This window comes from Carassius auratus, unplaced genomic scaffold, assembly GCF_003368295.1.
Source record: "Carassius auratus strain Wakin unplaced genomic scaffold, ASM336829v1 scaf_tig00033446, whole genome shotgun sequence".
NCBI lineage: Eukaryota > Metazoa > Chordata > Actinopteri > Cypriniformes > Cyprinidae > Carassius > Carassius auratus.
The window spans coordinates 1-17,944 of record NW_020526081.1 but is presented as its reverse complement, the minus strand read 5'-3'; the positions used below and the strand labels follow the sequence as shown (position 1 = coordinate 17,944).

Genomic DNA, 17,944 nt, shown 5'->3' with positions numbered 1-17,944 from the left:
TTCATAAGAGAAAGATAGTCTGTACCGATTTTTCCCGGAAAAACACGACCGGCTGGAGGCGTGACGTGTGGGCGGAGCTAAAGAATCACGAGCGCCAGTAGGCTTTTGCGTTGAGAGCTGGAAGCTGTGACATTACCGTGAGGAAAAAACCATCATCCAAAACAAACCATGGCTTACAGTCAGATTCAGCCATTTATTTATGATCCAGAATCAGATCCCGAGGCTGAAACTGAACAAGAGCAGCAGCAGCAACGACGCATAAAATTCAACGAAAATTCAATTCTTCCACAAGTACAGTACATAAATACAGAGAATTAAAATTGCAGTACTCTCAGACCCATGGTGCATAAAGATAACACTAACAGTAGAGCCTAAAATACAGATAGATACAGATAAAATATAAAATACAACTAAACAAATAAGGGCATATCATTAAAAAATTTATTAAATAAATAAAGTTAAATAAAGCAGCGCAGGGCACATGGCAGATAGAGTGCAAACGAGTGAAGTAAGCAAGCAGTGCAGATAAAGATTGTAGTGCAAAAAACTTGATGAGGTGCATGACTAGCCGTTCAAAGCACTTCATGAGGATGGGAGTAAGTGCAACAGGATAGTAGTCATTGAAGCAGGATGGAGGTGGCATCTTCGAGACTGGAATAATGGTGGTAGATTTGAAGCATGTTGGAACAACAGCCTGACTTAGTTTGATGTTGAACCAAATATTGGCAGGAGCAGAATTAAGCTTTTTGATATGCTTAAAAATTCTCGTTTCTCTTTCACAAGAAGAGCTTTTAATTATTGGTGGAGACTTTAATTGCACCCTTGACTTGGTTATCAACCTTGCCAACACAGAACTGCTTGTGGTTTCAGCAAACCCACAGTCTCATCACAAACAGGCACATCAACCATAACTCCTCCAAAAACAGCCAAACCTTGGAGTTGTGATTGATGATCAGCAAACTTTCTCAGACCACATTGCTAAAAGTGAAGTGAGTGAGTTAAGTGACATTCAGCCAAGTATGGTGACCCATACTCATAAATCGTGCTCTGCATTTAACCCATCCGAAGTACACACACACAGAGCAGTGAACACACACACACACACTGTGAACATACACCCAGAGCAGTGGGCAGCCATTTATGCTGCGGCGCCCGGGGAGCAGTTGGGGGTTCAATGCCTTGCTCAAGAGCACCTAAGTCATGGTATTAAGGGTGGAGAGAGCACTGTACATACACTCCCCCCACCTACAATTCCTGCCTGCCTGAGACTCGAACTCACAACCTTTCAATTGCCAGTCCGACTCTCTAACCATTAGGCCACGACTTCCCACAAAACTGTCTAGTCCTGCAGATTTGTTTTATTCAACATCAAGAAGATCAGGCCCTTTCTTTCAGAACATGCATGAACATAAGATCAATGCTTACTGGAGGATGCAAACCGTTTCAAACGATTCAGTTCGATTCGGTGAACTGGTTCAAGAAGATTCGGTTACATCGAATGAATTGTTCGCAAACCGGATATTACTACACTGCAGTGAACACGCTCACAACAGATCCGGAAGAGTTATTTTTGGACCAAAATTTATTTTCGATGCTTCAACAAATTCTAACGGACCCTCTGATTTCACATGGACTACTTTGAAGATGTTTTTCTTACCTTTCTGGACATGGACAGTATACCGTACACACACTTTCAATGGAGGGACAGAAGGCTCTCGGACTAAATCAAAAAAATCTTAAACTGTGTTCTGAAGATAAACAGAGGTCTCACAGGTTTGGAACGACATAAGGGTGAGCTATTAATGACATAATTTTCCTTTTGGCTGAACTAACCCTTTAAGGACTAACAGATGGAGTTCAGGAAGTTAAAGGGGGGGTGAAATGCTCGTTTTCACTCAATATCCTGTTAATCTTGAGTACCTATAGAGTAGTACTGCATGCTTCATAACTCCAAAAAGTCTTTAGTTTTATTATATTCATAAGAGAAAGATAGTCTGTACCGATTTTTCCCGGAAAAACACGACCGGCTGGAGGCGTGACGTGTGGGCGGAGCTAAAGAATCACGAGCGCCAGTAGGCTTTGGGTTGAGTGCGTCTGGAAGCTGTGACACCGTGAGGACAAAACCAACCAAAACAAACCATTGCTAACAGTCAGATTCAGCGTATATTTATGATCCAGAATCAGATCCAGAGGCTGAAATTTAACAAGAGCAGCATCAGCAACGACGTCTCTATGTGGTATGTACTGTAACTGTATATATTTGCTTAGCGGTTTTGGAAAATGACTAAGTTCCACTTTGTCGTCTTTTTATTTTTATTTTTATTTTTTAAGCTGAACATGTGGAAAGTGCAGTTTGATGACAACATCGCATGTTGTTTACTTGATGTGCTTAAGCGCCGATAGCTAAGTTAACAACACAGAGATATTTGAAGCAGTTTTACTCACCGCCTGCGGTTCCAACACACGATCGTGACCCTTTTTCGTTGGGACTGCATTATCCTTAAGAAATAAACGATGTGCAAATCTGGCGTCAAACTGGAACTTGTTTGTAAAACAAGCATCTTTGAAATGCAGGGAACAAACACAAACACTTGCACAACTCCGTTGATGCTCTGTAAAAATAAACTCCATCCACTGGTCCCTTAATGCTGTTTTTTTTTTTGGTAATCTGTGCAGGGTTGTCTTGCCCTGGCAACCAAAAACACACTCCTTTTGTGACATTTCGCGACGCTCTCGCTCTGATCAGTGAAGTCTGTTGTGCTCTCAGTGCTCTGCTATACGGGAGCGCGCGCTCTTCCGGCAGAAGTGCCTCAGGACCCATATAAGGAAATTCCGCTCCATCTAACGTCACACAGAGCCATACTCGAAAAAAACTTTCCGAAACTTGTGACAAACTGGAAGAGGTATTTTTGGAACAGAAATACTCCTTCAAACGTACAACTTAATTTTTGAAACTTTGTCCATGTTTAGCATGGGAATCCAACTCTCTAACAGTGTAAAAACTCAGTATGCATGAAATAGCATTTCACCCCCTCTTTAATGATTCAGCTGATGATTGGCCCTCTAGAGGTGGCCCACTAGAATGTTTGGCAATAAAAGTCAGATCTGAGATGTCTGGTTTGTGGAGGTTCGGAGTAAGAGTCTCTTCTGCTGTGGGTGCAGTTGACTTGGTGGTAAAAGTATGGTTAGCGCTTTCATCCTCTTCTGGGATGATTCATTTAACCCAAATATGATTTATTTTCATTGTGTTAAGACCAATACTTATTTTTGTGTGTTTTTTGTTTGTGTGGTAAGCTGTAGTGAGGTGGTTGCCATTTAGTTTCATTACACTTTCTCCTATTTCAGGAAAGTTGTGTGGATTGCTTTTGGGTGTTAGTATGTTCTGTTTGTTGGCCTTCACCCCTCCTAAAGGGTGGGTGTGTCTTTAACCCTTTCCCATCCCTAGACTGGGGAGGTGTGTAACAAGAAACATTTCAAAGTATCAGACCACAAAATCCAATCATTCGGAGGACAGGAGGCATTTAGTAGATTGTGAACAACTCCACTTTCCATGTTTTATGTGATACTGTGGCATATAGGGTAAGTCAACCTCCAGTTTTGGTGAAACCGAACAGGGTCGTTTCTTTAAAGCAGAGCTTCTCAAACCTCTCCAAGAAGTACCCCTGCATTGCAAGTTTTGTAGGTCTCCCTATATCTGACACATCCACTTCAGGTCTTGCAGTCTCCACTGAGAGACCTGAATCAGGTGTGATTTTTTTTTTTTTTTTTTTTTTAATTGAGGGAGACCTACAAAATGTGTAGGGCTGGGTGTATTCCAGGACCAGTTTGAGAACCACTGCTCTAAAGTATCATGAGAAGTTGATTTGTAGAGACCATTGGTGGCAATGGATCTGTGATCTACATAGGCTTCTGGGAACTGCAGGCCAAATTTGTATTTTTTCCCACAAGAGAAAAAAAAAATGTAAAAATGTGCTTTTATACAATACCGATTGTGTCAGAGCAGCTATACAGTGTCAACATGAAAATAGTTTGTCAATGCAAGAAGACAAAGACTCTTCATTCAAGCTAAAGTAATTTAATTGACTCCATATGTTGTCATCCAGTTTAAATCTCTTCCATGTGTCTGTGCAGTTCAGACATCCAACTAAACAAGCCAAAGTCAGCAGTGGCAAGGAACCAAACCCCAATCAGTGACAGAATGGATGAAATACCTCGAGCCTGGTTTCTCCAGATCTTAAATTCACTTAAAAAAAAAAAACACTATTTCCATAACAATTGTTAGGTAGGAAATGATGGATTCTTTTAGTTCTACTACATCTACCTCCATGTGTGGAAAACTTTCATTCTTGACATTAAAGGTCTAGCTGCTGAAGTCTTTTTTTTTTTTGTGAAATTTTGATCTGGTCTTAAATGGGAGGCATCATGATGTTCATGATGTTAACTGCAAAACTCTGCTTTTATGAAGCATTTCCTTTGACTACTGCATTTAGGAGACCAACACAAAGCAGACTCCTGGAAATCTACTCTTGTTCCCAAGCACCCATTCATCTATTTTCCTGTGCCAGATGTGTTGTAAACGGCCCCATTTATGCTTCTTTGTCCATTTCCTGCTCCAATTCTCACTCTTACCTTTGTGAAACATGGCGACATGCTCTAATCAATATTATTTTTGTCTCCAGTTTTCAGTTATATGTGGAAAAAAAATTGTCCCACCACTTCTACCCTTTGTTGCCTTAAATGCTACAAAGTGTATCAAAAAAAAATTTTCACTTACTCTTTTGTGGATTGTTTTCATAAAATTAAACTGATTATAAATGTAGGTTATTTTAAGAACAAGGGTGATTATTACAATCACTTAGATATGAAATCATTTGATCTGTATTGCGAGTCAATAAAAAAAAAGGCATGACATTTTTTTAATGGTTGTGGTTCCACATAGGCTACTAACTGTTTTATTACCATTCTCCCAAAGATCACATTATAAAACATAGCAAATATTATCCACTACAAATAGCAAACAGATCAGTATTTAAACAAAACAGATTTTACAAAAACACAATACAAAAACAATATGGGAACACATGATGAATAAAACTCTATTTAACAATTTATTTTCACATTTTCTAGTTGTACTTAATATTTGTGACCTGGGACCACATACCACCAGTCATAAGTTGCACGGGTAGCCTATATTGTTTTGTAGCAATAGCTAACAAAACATTGTATGGGTCAAAAAGATTTTTATTTTATTTAAAAGGCGATTCTCTCTCTCTTTTGTACTCTCAGATTCCAGATTCTCAAATAGATGTATCTCTGTCCTATCCTAACAAACCACACATCAATGGAAAGCTTATGTATTCAGATTCATCAATAAATGTGAATATGCTGTATACAGTAATTACAGCTTTGCAAATGTAACCTTTATAACGTGCTTGATCAGCCAGTCGGTATATATTATATCGTTTCTTACATTTATCTCATAATAGTTTGTGATTTTTTTCCCCCTTCACGGTGGGCCTAAGCTACAGCGATGTCGCCTGACATGTGTTACTTTTCTCAGCGATGATCAGAACAGACCAATCACAGTCGGCTCCCCTCCCCCCAGTTCTTTTAATACAGAAACCAACTTCCGTTTCGCCATGTGTGAGCCTGTGTGAGGTCATTTCCACCAGTGCGCCATTAGCCGCCGTTTCCCTTGTTAGGACGAGTAGAAAAGCCTGTGCACGCGTTTCCATCTCCACACCCCTTCACCTGCTGTTTGAGTTCTCCGCCGAAGTCCCTTGAGCCGTGAGCGACATGGATGCTAATAACAGCAACGCTAAGCGTAAGAACAGCGCCGGAGACAGTAAATATCTGCCGGAGTTATTGGCGGAGAAAGACAGCCTGGACTCCTCGTTCACGCACGCCATGAAGCTGCTCTCTGCAGGTCAGTGCTTCTTCCTTTATTATTCAACCATTCACGCAGAACTCGTGTCTGTAGCTTCTATAACTCTTATTAGATATTGAAGTCAGGTCTTTGACCGCTTGTTAGTTCATATTCAACGCGTGCATCGGTCAAATGCACGGTGCAGGCCGCGTGCAGTGGATTTGGGCCTTGTTGCGTTTCCCTTGTTCGTGACTTGTTTTATGCTCCGCTGTCATTTTGTGATGGTTTGCAATGTCTAATTTCGAATATGTGAAAAGTATCTTTACACCGATGACTTTAAAAAAGGTTTTTTGTGTTTCGCCTTTAGGTTCTGAGCTTGCACACATGCAAATGTGTGAAATGTGCATGCGACTTTGATGGAGAATAACATGGCGTCTTCAGATGCATTCAGACCCATTATACATAATAAATTGCACGTGAGGATTTTTCCTTCCACGATAGTTGCGTGTATGTAGATCACTTTGGCCAGCATCGTTTGCGTTTCCTTTGTGGAGAAGGATAATCCCATGATGCATTGCTTCAAGCTGGGAGGGAAGAGAATCCTAGGATTGCAGACAGTACAAGAGACACATGGGTTATAATTTAACCAATTATGTGCCGAAAATCAATAAAATATACGCTATTTAGTATCTTTTTTTTAAATGCAAAATGTATTTTGTAATTTATAATAGTTAGGGCATTCCATTGATTCCAGAAAGCGCAAGTAATCTTTTTTTTCATTGAATATCTTGGTTTTCCCACAACCTTTTTGTGTTCTTTTTGTTGAAGCAGAGGAGAGTTTCTTGTTAAAGTCAAGTTTGGCTTTGATGCATTGCATAAAAAATGTTATGGTTTCAACCAGAAAGTGCTCTGCATTTTAAAACCATAATTTTAGACATTAAATCAGTGCTTATGACAAAGTAAAAGTTGACCAATTTTAGTTTTTTTTTTTTTTTTTTATTATGTTTGGAATTGTTGCGGGTTTTCAAATTGCTTTGAAGCAACATTTAATTAAACTTTTGCTCTGAGCTGATCTTGTTTTCTTTTGCAGAGATTGAAAGGGTCCAGAAAGGTGAGCCCAAAAAAGAGTCCGAGACGTATCTGGATCTGTTCACCGCCAAGAACGTTAGGGTGAAAGAGAGAGTGCTCATTCCTGTCAAGCAATACCCTCGAGTAAGTCTTTACACTCTGTTTGGGTTTTATCTGTACATTGCAAGGATCTGTTGTTGGTTAACACCCAATTTCTCAATGTTCTCCCCATAGTTCAATTTTGTGGGAAAGATTCTGGGGCCACAGGGTAGCACCATCAAACGCCTGCAGGAGGACACCGGCGCGAAGATCTCCGTGCTGGGCAAAGGATCCATGAGAGATAAGAACAAGGTAATGAACCGGACTGCAGCATTAATGCATTTACTGTTAAATGGCCTGGTTAATAAAGATTAAATTGTGAAACCTGCAGGAAGAGGAGTTGAGGAAGGGTGGAGATCAGAAGTATGCACACCTGGCCATGGAGCTGCATGTGCACATCGAGGTTTTTGCACCAATTCCTGATTGTTACCTGCGTATGGCTCATGCCATGGATGAGGTCAAGAAGTTCCTAATGCCTGTAAGTTTGCATGCAAACAAACTCATTACTATTTTTCATTTATCACTTGTTTCATTTGAATTAGAAATGCTAAGTATAGTGTTATGAATGGTTATTACAAAAAACCTAATTTAACTTTGTTGCAACACCCACATTTCTTTACATTTAATTATTTTAATGGACTTTCACTTGTGCTGTAATCTGCTGTTTAAATCCATTTGAAATAACAAGTAACCCATTTAATAATTGTTAACTGATTGGCCTGCTTTATCCTTTTTTTCTTGCGTGTCAGGTGGAAGGGCTCGATGAGATGCACCCGGATGCATTCATGGATCCAGGGTTTCTGAACGGCTCTCAGGATATGCATGGCCCTGGCAGAGGTCTCCCTCATGGCCGAGGTCGTGGAGGCCCACCACCCCCAATGGGACCTAGGTGAGAGAACTGTATCAATTATATATCCTCTGTTACATACCGGGCATCTCATAAGATTCTCTCACGTAGTAAGTACATATGTAGTAAATCATATTTTGGTCAAAGGGGTCGTGGCATGCCGCCTCGTGGAGCACCCCGTGGAGGAGCACCTAGAGGAGGCCCAGGACGTGGAGCTGCAGCGAGGGGAGCCCCCGCAGGAAGAGGTGGTCCTCCGTCCCAAACACCAGCCAGAGGAGGCACAGGAGCCACCCGCTCAAGACCACCAGCCTCTGCTCAGAGGATGACACCAGCCACCGCTCTCTCCCACCAACAGCATCCAGCCAAACCTGAAACCTATGGCGAATATGTAAGTCAATATCCACGACACCACTGTTAACTTGAGTTTGATCAGAAGGTTTTTTTTTTTCTTTCAAATTCTGTTCTTTTAACCTTTTGTTCATCAAACAACCTTGAAAAACATAATTTTCATAAAACGCACATCACATTCAGCCTCACATTAGAGGTATAAACTGCATTTTGAAATGGTAACTTCGAATTAGTATCTCACAATGTACCTAACTGTATTTTTAATCAAGCTTTTAGCTTTAGTGAACTTGAGACTTTAAATTACAAAAAGGAAAGATATTGAAACCACTCCGAACTTCTCTATGGTCATGTGCTACAAAACTCTTAATTAAATTTACATTTTGCTTCATTACTGGTTTGTGACTATTTCCTTTTTATTTGATTACAAAAACTCATTTAAACTGAATTAAGCAGCCCGTCTGTTGGAATCAGACAGTGTTTTGTTAAACTTGAATTCAAGTCATTTAAAAGGGTATTATGCTTCTTCACTTTCAACTTTAGTTAGTCTAATGTTGCTGTTTGAGCTTAAAGATCTGAAAAGTTACAAAGCTCAAAGTCCACTTCAGACGGAGATTTTATTTAACAAAACTTCTCAAACTACAACAAGCGATTTGTTTGGAGTACAATGGATTTTCTGGGATTTGTGATATCACAGATTTGCCGAATGGGATGAGACCAGGTTGAGCTGCACTAGAGAAGGCAGTGAGTGTTATCACAGCTGTATGTCAGAGAGATGCTAGCTTTCCCAAGGCAGACGAGCTTCGAGTAGTTACAATCATCCAGGTTTAAATCACTCAAATCGATTAGATTTTGTTGCAGTATTTATACAAACTCACAGCAGGCGACTATGGTGAGAGAAATAACCTTTCCGGACCAGGCCCGGAGTGCTGTCACTCTCAGCACACTTTGTCTTTCAGAAGGCAGGCATTCATTTGATACAGGAACTTGGAGCTGTCATTGCCAGAGCGGGGACTCACACAACCTACCGTGAAAGCCTGTTCTAGTACACCAAAAAAAAAGAACAAGCAAGACTTTGTCAGAGCATAAAAGGGCCCATTTGAAAGAAACGTGTTAGTGAATCAGACCATGCTGAGGGCTCTGTATGCCTCCTATTTTTATTTTTTTTGCTTTGAAATTTAGCATAAATCTACTAGGGCTGTGCAGTTAATTAAAATCGCATTTGCATGGATCTTATAACATCACAATATTAAGACAGAAAATGTGCTTTACTCAATGCTGTTCAAAATCTATTGTGTATAAACCATTGATATAGTCTGCAATTATTATGTAGATCATGAAAAATGTGCATAGCTTGTCTTGTACAGGAACAATTGACCTCAGTATAATTAAAGACAAATATTTTCAAAATGTTACATTGGTTTTCCCAACAATCTCAGTTTTTTTTTGTTTTTGTTTTTTACTTTAAAGGGTTCATATCTTCTAAAATCAGCTGTTTATTCAGCTTTTGAGTGTTAATAGTCATACTATGAGAACATGCTTTAACGTCTAGGACCCGAAGTAAAAAAAAAAAGCTTTCACTTTAAGTTGAACTAAATGTCTGCCTGTTTTGGATGCAAAAAACAAGCAAGACTTTGTAAAAGAACAATGGGGCCCATTTGAAAGAACCATATGTTTAAGAATCAGACCACGCTGGTAGCTCTGTATGGCTTTTTTTGCTCTGCATTTAGCATTAGTCTATACTAGGGCTGTGCAATTAATAGAAATCATTAAAAAAAAATCACGATTTGAGCATGCACGATTTTCTGAATCGCCTTATAGCACGATTTTCTGAGGCCCGACCTCGCGCTGTATTCTATCTGATCCAATCAGAATCCAGAACAGACTGGGCATGTGCCTACGTAACTCCAGGTTCACACACTCAGTCTGTGGTGCGTAGTTTTTTCCGAACCCATGTTAACGGATATGAGCGTTCAGACTGCACGTGGTGAAAGATGTGAACAAAGAAGGTTAGAAATAGAAAAGTGCTAAAATAATTTATATCCAGCACATGAGCATAGAGTGCGCACAGGACACCGTTTGAGCGAGATGAGACATTTTAAGTGCGTGTAATTCTCTCCGGGCGAGAGCAGCGTGTATCCAAGCACACGTGTCTGGTTTTGTGACCGAACAAAGGAAATCTTTGTGCGAGCAAAGAGATTCGTGCTCGGGCATTATTTTAATGTGCTTTCGTGTTACAATAACTCGCTTCTGCACCGCATGCACATACTGTATACACACTTCAGACGCAGTACGTGTGAACCTGTATAATGTCTAACAAATCTGTTTCAACACATGAGGCACCGCTACAGTGAGATCAACGACCAATGCATGGCAAGAAAGAAAAAAATCCCTGGACACGTGATTTATTTTTTGCTATGTCTAGACATTTTGACACAGCTTTACTTGGTTAATTTTGACAATGTCTGTTCTAGCAATATGCTAAACATTTTGATGAAACTCAAATTTTTCTTCTGGAAAGTTTCCAAATCATATTGAATGCATTTAAGACTGTAAATCATGCAAAATCATAATTAAAATCAAAATCGCAATTTATCAAAAATCGCAATAGATTTTTTTTTTTATTACACAACCCTAGTCTCTACCACTTTGTATAAACGGATGTTTCTTATTGCCATTGAGAAAATCAAACTTCTGTAGAGGGTTTTTTTTTTTAAGCTTGTGAAACATCTTGATGTGTTCTGTTTTCTCAGGCATATGAAGAACCATATGCAGAGCCTTCCTATGAAGGGTACGAGAGCTACTACAGTCAGCCTGCTCCACAGCAGTGAGTGCTGTTTCTTGCTTTATTCCTCTAAATTTGTAGTGATTCCAGTTAACTTATGAATTTCTTCCTGCACTTCCAAGTTGCAACAACATTTGAGCACAGTTTCTCAAAAGCCATGTAATTTTCTTCTCATCCAAAGTCTTGCCTTCGTTCAATATCTAGATTTTTTTTTTTTCTTTACAAAGCTGCTCTTTAAAATATTTTTTCTCTTCTCCACAGAGACACAGAGTATTATGATTACGGTCACGGAGAGGCACAAGAAACTTACGAGTCTTACAGTAAGACATTACTCCTTTCTGCATGCATTGAGTGAAATTTGCATATTTCTTGGCACATCTTTCAGCCAATACAGCCAGATTATTCTACAGATTCTAATGTAAAACCTTTATCATGCTTAAACTACACTGTGTAAGATGCACTAAACTGCATGTTAAGGGTGTGTGTTGTGTGTTTCCTAGCTGAAGATGACTGGGAGGGCGGCGCTTGGGGCAGCGCTGGTGCCGGTGGAAAGGCTCAGACTTCCCGACAGGGCAAATCGTTTCGGGAGCATCCATACGGCAGATTCTGAGAGTTGTCCTTCACTACGTTTGCCTGGCAACTTCCTCCCCTCGTAACCTCTTGTAACCACCTAAAGTAATTCTAGTTGTTATTTTTGTATTCCTTTTTTGGTTAAGACTCCTTTTTAATATTCTGAATCCACTCGAAGTAGGATGATGACCATAAGTTCGACATGACGCATTTTAGATTTGCGATTTATATGCTGTGCTTGTTCTCTTCTGCATTTTTTTCTTTCTTTTTTCTTTTTAAGCTTTGCTGTTTTTGTTCATTTCATTTTAATGCTTAAGTGTTTCTTCTGAAAAAGCTGATACCTGAATGCTAGATAATTAGCTGATGGCCATTTGTAAAATGATTGCTTAAAAAAAAAAAAGAAAAGAAAACTGATTGTTAATGTCACTTAGACTTATTCCAAACGTGCTTTTGTAAAGCATAACAAAAGCTCTCAAGGAATGCACAAAAATATTAGTTCCTGTACAAACCAACATGTTACTTTTTTCAAAGAACAAATTCCATTTGGTTTAAGGGTTTTTATTGTTAAAGTTTCGTAAACTTCGCATCTACTGATTCGTTTTGTTAAATGAGAAAAACAAATATCGCAAAGGTTGTAATTTACTTGTAGTCTGGCAAAAAGTACAACTCTCAAATCTTTGTTCGTACAATACTCCATTATTAGAAACTTGTTCTTTGGTGTTTATCGATTTGCAGTTTCTGAAATATTAGCAAAATTGTGTGCATTTCCTAACTAGGGAACTAAATATGTCCAAAATGTCTCCCTGTCAGTTTGTCAATAAAGCATAGTTTTTTTTTTTTTTACAGCCTTCAAAACTTTTGTATTTGACTTATTAAAGTGATAATTCATCTCACAAAACTGTCCAAATGTTGCAAAATGTAAAATTCTGCATGGATTATATAACATCACAACATTAAGATTCAATGCTGTTCAAAATATATTGTGTATAAACCGTTGATAAATAGCAATTATTTATCAAGTAGATCGTGAAAAATGTGCATGTTATTATGTCTTGTACAGGAACAATTGACCTCAATATTATTAAAGACTTATTTCCAAAATATTACTTTGGTTCCCCCCAACAAGCTAATCTCAATATTTTGTTTCATAATTTTAAAGGGGCCATATCTTTAAAATCAGCTGTTCGTTCCGCTTTTAAATGTGTTAGTGGTCATACTATGAAAACATGCTTTAATGTCTAGAACTCAAATTAAGTAAAAAAAAAAAAAAATCAATTTAATTTGAACTAAATGTGCCTGTTTTTGGTGCAAAAAAAACAAGTTGGTTTAATATGACCCCTTTAACAAATAGTAGTCAAACTATTCAACATTAACAATGATTTATACACAATACGAAGAAGATCTTGGAATTTCTTTAATGTGTTTATACCTGTTTTAAAAGCAATAACCCTGTTGCAAACCTTGCATCAGGGTCACTAAATCCCCTCTGATGTCGCAGAGACTCTACATATGTCTTCTATTGAAAGGATCTTGAGGTAAGACCTGCAGAGTCACCTCTAAAAGCGCAGATAGATTCCCCTTTTTAAAAGGTAAAGTATACATGCACAAAACAATCTAGATGTTTGGTGCTCTGGTAATTTTCGTGCAAAAGAAACGGAATATGTATTGTTCAACCAAATTAAGCACAAAGGCTTTTGTAGCTCAGGAAGAAAGTTTGACCAAGATGATTCAAATGTTGCATTCGCTGACTTAAACATCAAAATTGGAAAAGGCGTAAAGTGTAATGCAAGCTTCAAAAAAAGGTAATATCAACCCTAAATTTCTTTCTCAGCACAAATGTTCAATTATTCAATTTCACACAATCATTGCAAATTAAAAAGTCAATATTCCTAAACCTGGCAAATGCATCCTAAAAAAATTTTTTTTTTTTTCAAACCAAATTAGATTGTAGTTTTTGGTCAATTACACTTGTAATTTGTAGTTCTTGTAGCGGTACAAAATAGAAAAGAAAATCCTCAAATCTAACAATTATGTAATGAGTTATGTGTAGAGTTGGCCTTGTGTGAAAGCGAGTTGTTGATTTGTGAGGTCTTGTGTACTAATGCGTCTTTTGTGTTGCTCAGTGACCGCTGCTGAGAGGTTCTTTCCAGGCTGGCTTTACCAGGCAGCTGCTACAGGTGAATTGTGTGTGTGTGTGTGTATATACATAATTAATGAACTTGCAAGCATGCAATATTTTAAACAAGCAAATTTTGAAAAGTATCCTTGGTAAATTGTACATGAATAAGAAATCTATATAACATCTTCAGTTAACTGGATCTGTGAATGAGCTTCATAGTTTAGTCAAATGGCTTGATCTCTGCTATATTCTCACCTAATCTTGGCTTCAGTTAGCACAGGTTTTGCATTTCTTTTTGGAGCTGACTGGTCATAAGGTTCATTAATCTGAGCCTATGCACTTCAGTTTTTGAAAAAAATGCATTATTTTGTGGCTAATTTTGGCAGTTCATTTAAAAAGGTGAGGTGCAGCTTGGATGAATAAGGGCTAAGATCAGTCAGGAATGAATCCATTGTTTGATAATGATATGGGATGAGGAATTTAGGAGGATTTTTTTTTTTTTTTCTTTTTGTATTTTGTAGGCCAATCACCACAAGTGTTACCAGGTGGGGAAAATATCCCAAAAAAAGATAATAAAAAATTTTTTGGCATGGGAAGTTTTGTTTTGGAAGTAAGCATGTTTAGTCCAGTGACGTGAAATTTAACTAGCATTGTGGCAAAAAGATCCCTTTGATCAAAATGATTAACACAACAATGAGGATTAATCTGGATTTGCACCGGACCCCTCCCCCATTCCGCATGTTTCACATATTTGATAACCATGATACTGAACAGTGATCTGAATCCTGTTGTACGATCATTATATGAAGTAGTTTTCTTGGTAAAATACACATTTTTACCTTGGCAACACTCTCTATAGTACAGCTACCACATGACACTGGGCAGAGATCCATTTTTCTATTGAGAATTGTCATTTCTTATGTATCCACATTACTGAGAGAATCATGGAACAGTCCGAGGTTATTGGACCAGAGTATTGGAACCCTGACAATGGATATGCATTTGGCAGTATTTTTATATTAATATGCGTTTAATTTATTTGGTGGTTAGAAAAGTGCATTCTGGTGTTTGTGTAGCTCCATAGTTTCCTCCATTAGCATTTTTGGGATTATTTTGGTCATGCATGCTTGTTATTATATCTCTAAAAACTTTAGTTCTCTCTCTGTGTTGCAGGCTTTTGGTGCCCTTTTGTACCGAAGAGGAAAAGGAGAGCGCCTTTTTATACAATAACTTGTGACACAGGAATGTTTTTATTTATTTTTTATGTCTTTTTAAATTATCTTTACTTTTTATACATCCACTTTTTTTGGATCCAATAAAAGATTTTATACTGTTTTGAAGTTTGTGCTACTAAATGTTTCCAAATTAATTGGTATTGCAGAGGTGTGCACAAGAATGCTTTAAGTGAAGAGTTTATTTGGCTGTTGTAATCTAAATTTAGGGATTTATAAAAAATAAAAAATTATAGAAAAAATGTTTGTGATAATTTGGGTGGGATATGAGCAATTAGAAATTGTTTTGCCCAATGTTGTGGTTAACTTTTGTCTACTTGGCCTTAATCATTCTTTAAAACTATTGGCAACTTATTGCTGCAATCAGTCAGTCAAAAATCAAGTTTCGTCAAGAGCATACTAAGCTTGAAATTAAAGTTTTAAGCTCTTCAGTGTTTGTTTGTCCCATGCACCCTAAGTCTGGTATATGTAATTTCTCTAGAGGAGGTTTTGCGTTACATTCCTTATATTCTAAACTATTAAAACTAAGTTACAAAACTTGTGTAATCTAATAAAATGCGTTAACTTTTTTTTTTTTTTTTTCTTCTTTTTTTTTGTCATCTGTATTGAAATACATTTTAAAATTTTAAAGTTCCCAACCTGGGTGTTTTTGGTGTACTATATATAGTTTCTAGTTTTAAAAGGCTAACAAGAAGTTTTTATTTGAGCAACATTGGCTTTTGCTTACAGCTTTCGACCAGCTTATCTACCTATTAAAATAGGAATTTAGTTGCATACCACTTGGGAGTTCAACATAAGTTGTTCATTAGAAGACCAGAGTGCAAAGTTAGCAAACTTGCTAGTAGGAAACGAAGCGGTGAAAGTAAGTAGCTTCATTGTTATTGTATTATGATTATTTGTTTTTCGCTGTTGTTGTAGTCCAATTCAATGTTTTCTAGGCCTGGATGGACTGTTTTTCTTAGCAATGGGCTAACAAAAAAATCGACCAGGTCAGTATTTCATGTTTGTGTATTGTTTTATACACAGTAATGGACCGGTAACTTGATCAAGTTATTTGGTTTTTATTGTTATAACTTAGTTTTTAGCTAGTTCGTGATAGAAGAAAAGATCCCCCGTGTTCTGTTGTGCAGTTTAAGTAGTGACGGCCAGAGGTCCATCGATGAAGCCAGGGAGTTTTCACACGGTTCCCAGAACAAACACCATCAGGAGTACTTTTCTCTTGTCTCGTGAATATGTTGAGGTGTTTTCTTCTGCTCTGGATCTTGCCGAGGGCGTGCAGGTTGAGAGCCAAGATTTGTTTAACGTTTTGTAACTTTTCTTCTAACCATTCTTAGAATCGCACTTTTTTTCACGCTGAAGCACATTGTGGAAATTGCATTTGCCTTATCAGCAATGTTAAATTAAATCCCAACAGTAAAAGCGAACGATGTTTAGCTACCAGGCTGTGCAAAACTGTGAATAAAAGTATAGTTCCCTTAAGGCAATTGAGTATAACGACGATACATTTCCTATGTTTTCTTAAGAAGCACTCAGACGATGAAAAAATGACCTTTAATTTGAGCTCTGATTCGCTTGTAATTTTCATTCATCTCTGTGTTGCCAAAGAGTAGACCGACACCTTTAAAAACTTTTTTAAAAGAGCGGCGTTTTTTAAATATCATTATGTTTTACGAAAATAGTTGTCGTTTCTTTAAATGATACATATAGTTTTCCTAAATTTAATTTATACATTATATGAACAAAAGTACTAGGACGCCCCCTTCTAGGAACAGGTTTGAATACTTTCCATGAGTACAAATCTTAATGTTAGAGCATATATTATAAATGTATTTTAGGGAATTCTGTGCTTCTTGTTTTATTGCAAACATTTGGACAGGACCCTTTTCTATTCTAACATGACAGTGTCTCTGTTTATAAGGCAAGGTTCAAAAAAGAATTCAAATCATAAGAAAATACTATGGATTATGACTAGGCTTTCTGCAGACCAGTCAAAGTTCTGACTGAATCAATCATTTCTTTTTGAACCTTGCCTCATACACATAGGCACTGAAGAGGGTCCTGTTAAAACTGTTGGAATTTAGAAGAACAAAATTGTAGTTCGTCAGAGCTGCATGGTTAGTTGAAGAGCGGTGGAGAGAGAACAAATGCACGCACTTTTATTTCACGTCTTCTGAAAGAGTTGACAACAAATACTCACTTACTCCCATTAAAAGGCTTGGAAGAGCAAGGAAAATGTTTAAATTTAACTCTACACATACACTATACACCAAATGCTTGAGACGAGGCTCAGACATACTGTTACGATAACAGGACACAAAAGACATAGACTTACGGGGAGAGCACTGAAATTTTTGAGTGACATTAGTCACCATAGACAGAACAAGCTACTGTGAGACTTGAAGAAAAAAAATGTTGCAGTGGTTTATTGAAACATATATGTGATCCTGGACCACAGGATGCTTCGAGGGTGAGTAGAAGAAATTTTCATTCTTGGGTGAACTAACCCTTAAAGACTGGTTTTGTGCTCCAGGGCCATTTATGGTTTGTGCATATCTTTAATGAATGGTTTTTGTTATTCAGAATGCACTACCAGTGTTGTGGGCTGCACAGACGCTGCCATAAAATAACTTCTGTTAAGATAAAATAAATATTCACTTATACATGAAATGCAAGTGTCAGTTGTGTGAAAGAAAAGAAAAACTTTCACATGAGATTGTGTAAGCAAGAACAAAATGCTTTGACTTCTGACTGAACTCCTTCCATATAATTATCAAATTAGTCTACAGTTTATTGTGTATTTCAGCTCTGTCCATAAATCATGGTTTGAAAAAAAAAAAAGGATACAGAATTCCTTTTCTTTAGTTAAACACGTTTTAGGATTAATTATCCCAACCTGTTTCAATATTGGCTCAAATGTAGCCCGAATTGTATCAAATAGTTTTTTGTGCAGTAGACTGATAAAATTCATTGTGAAGAGTTGAGGAGGAACTGCTTTGGTGACGTATGTCTCCTT

At 37.7% G+C, this 17,944-nt stretch overlaps 1 protein-coding gene across 2 annotated transcripts; it reads left to right on the top strand.

The window, feature by feature from the left end:
• Positions 1 to 5,659: 5,659 nt before the first annotated feature.
• LOC113081231 (KH domain-containing, RNA-binding, signal transduction-associated protein 1-like) lies at positions 5,660 to 14,890 on the top strand. Of its 2 annotated transcripts, XR_003282125.1 has the most exons (11): positions 5,660 to 5,926; positions 6,957 to 7,078; positions 7,169 to 7,285; positions 7,365 to 7,511; positions 7,783 to 7,922; positions 8,028 to 8,268; positions 10,979 to 11,052; positions 11,272 to 11,330; positions 11,511 to 11,685; positions 13,704 to 13,757; positions 14,873 to 14,890. XR_003282125.1 is itself a non-coding variant. In XM_026253310.1 (9 exons), the coding sequence occupies exons 1-9, from the start codon at positions 5,797 to 5,799 to the stop codon at positions 11,618 to 11,620; spliced, it is 1,140 nt and encodes a 379-aa protein (XP_026109095.1). In that variant the 5' UTR covers positions 5,660 to 5,796; the 3' UTR covers positions 11,621 to 12,419. The 2 variants fall into 2 exon arrangements, 1 of the variants encoding a protein (XP_026109095.1); XM_026253310.1 differs by lacking the exons at positions 13,704 to 13,757; positions 14,873 to 14,890 and having other exon boundaries at positions 11,511 to 12,419.
• The last annotated feature ends 3,054 nt before the right edge of the window (positions 14,891 to 17,944 follow it).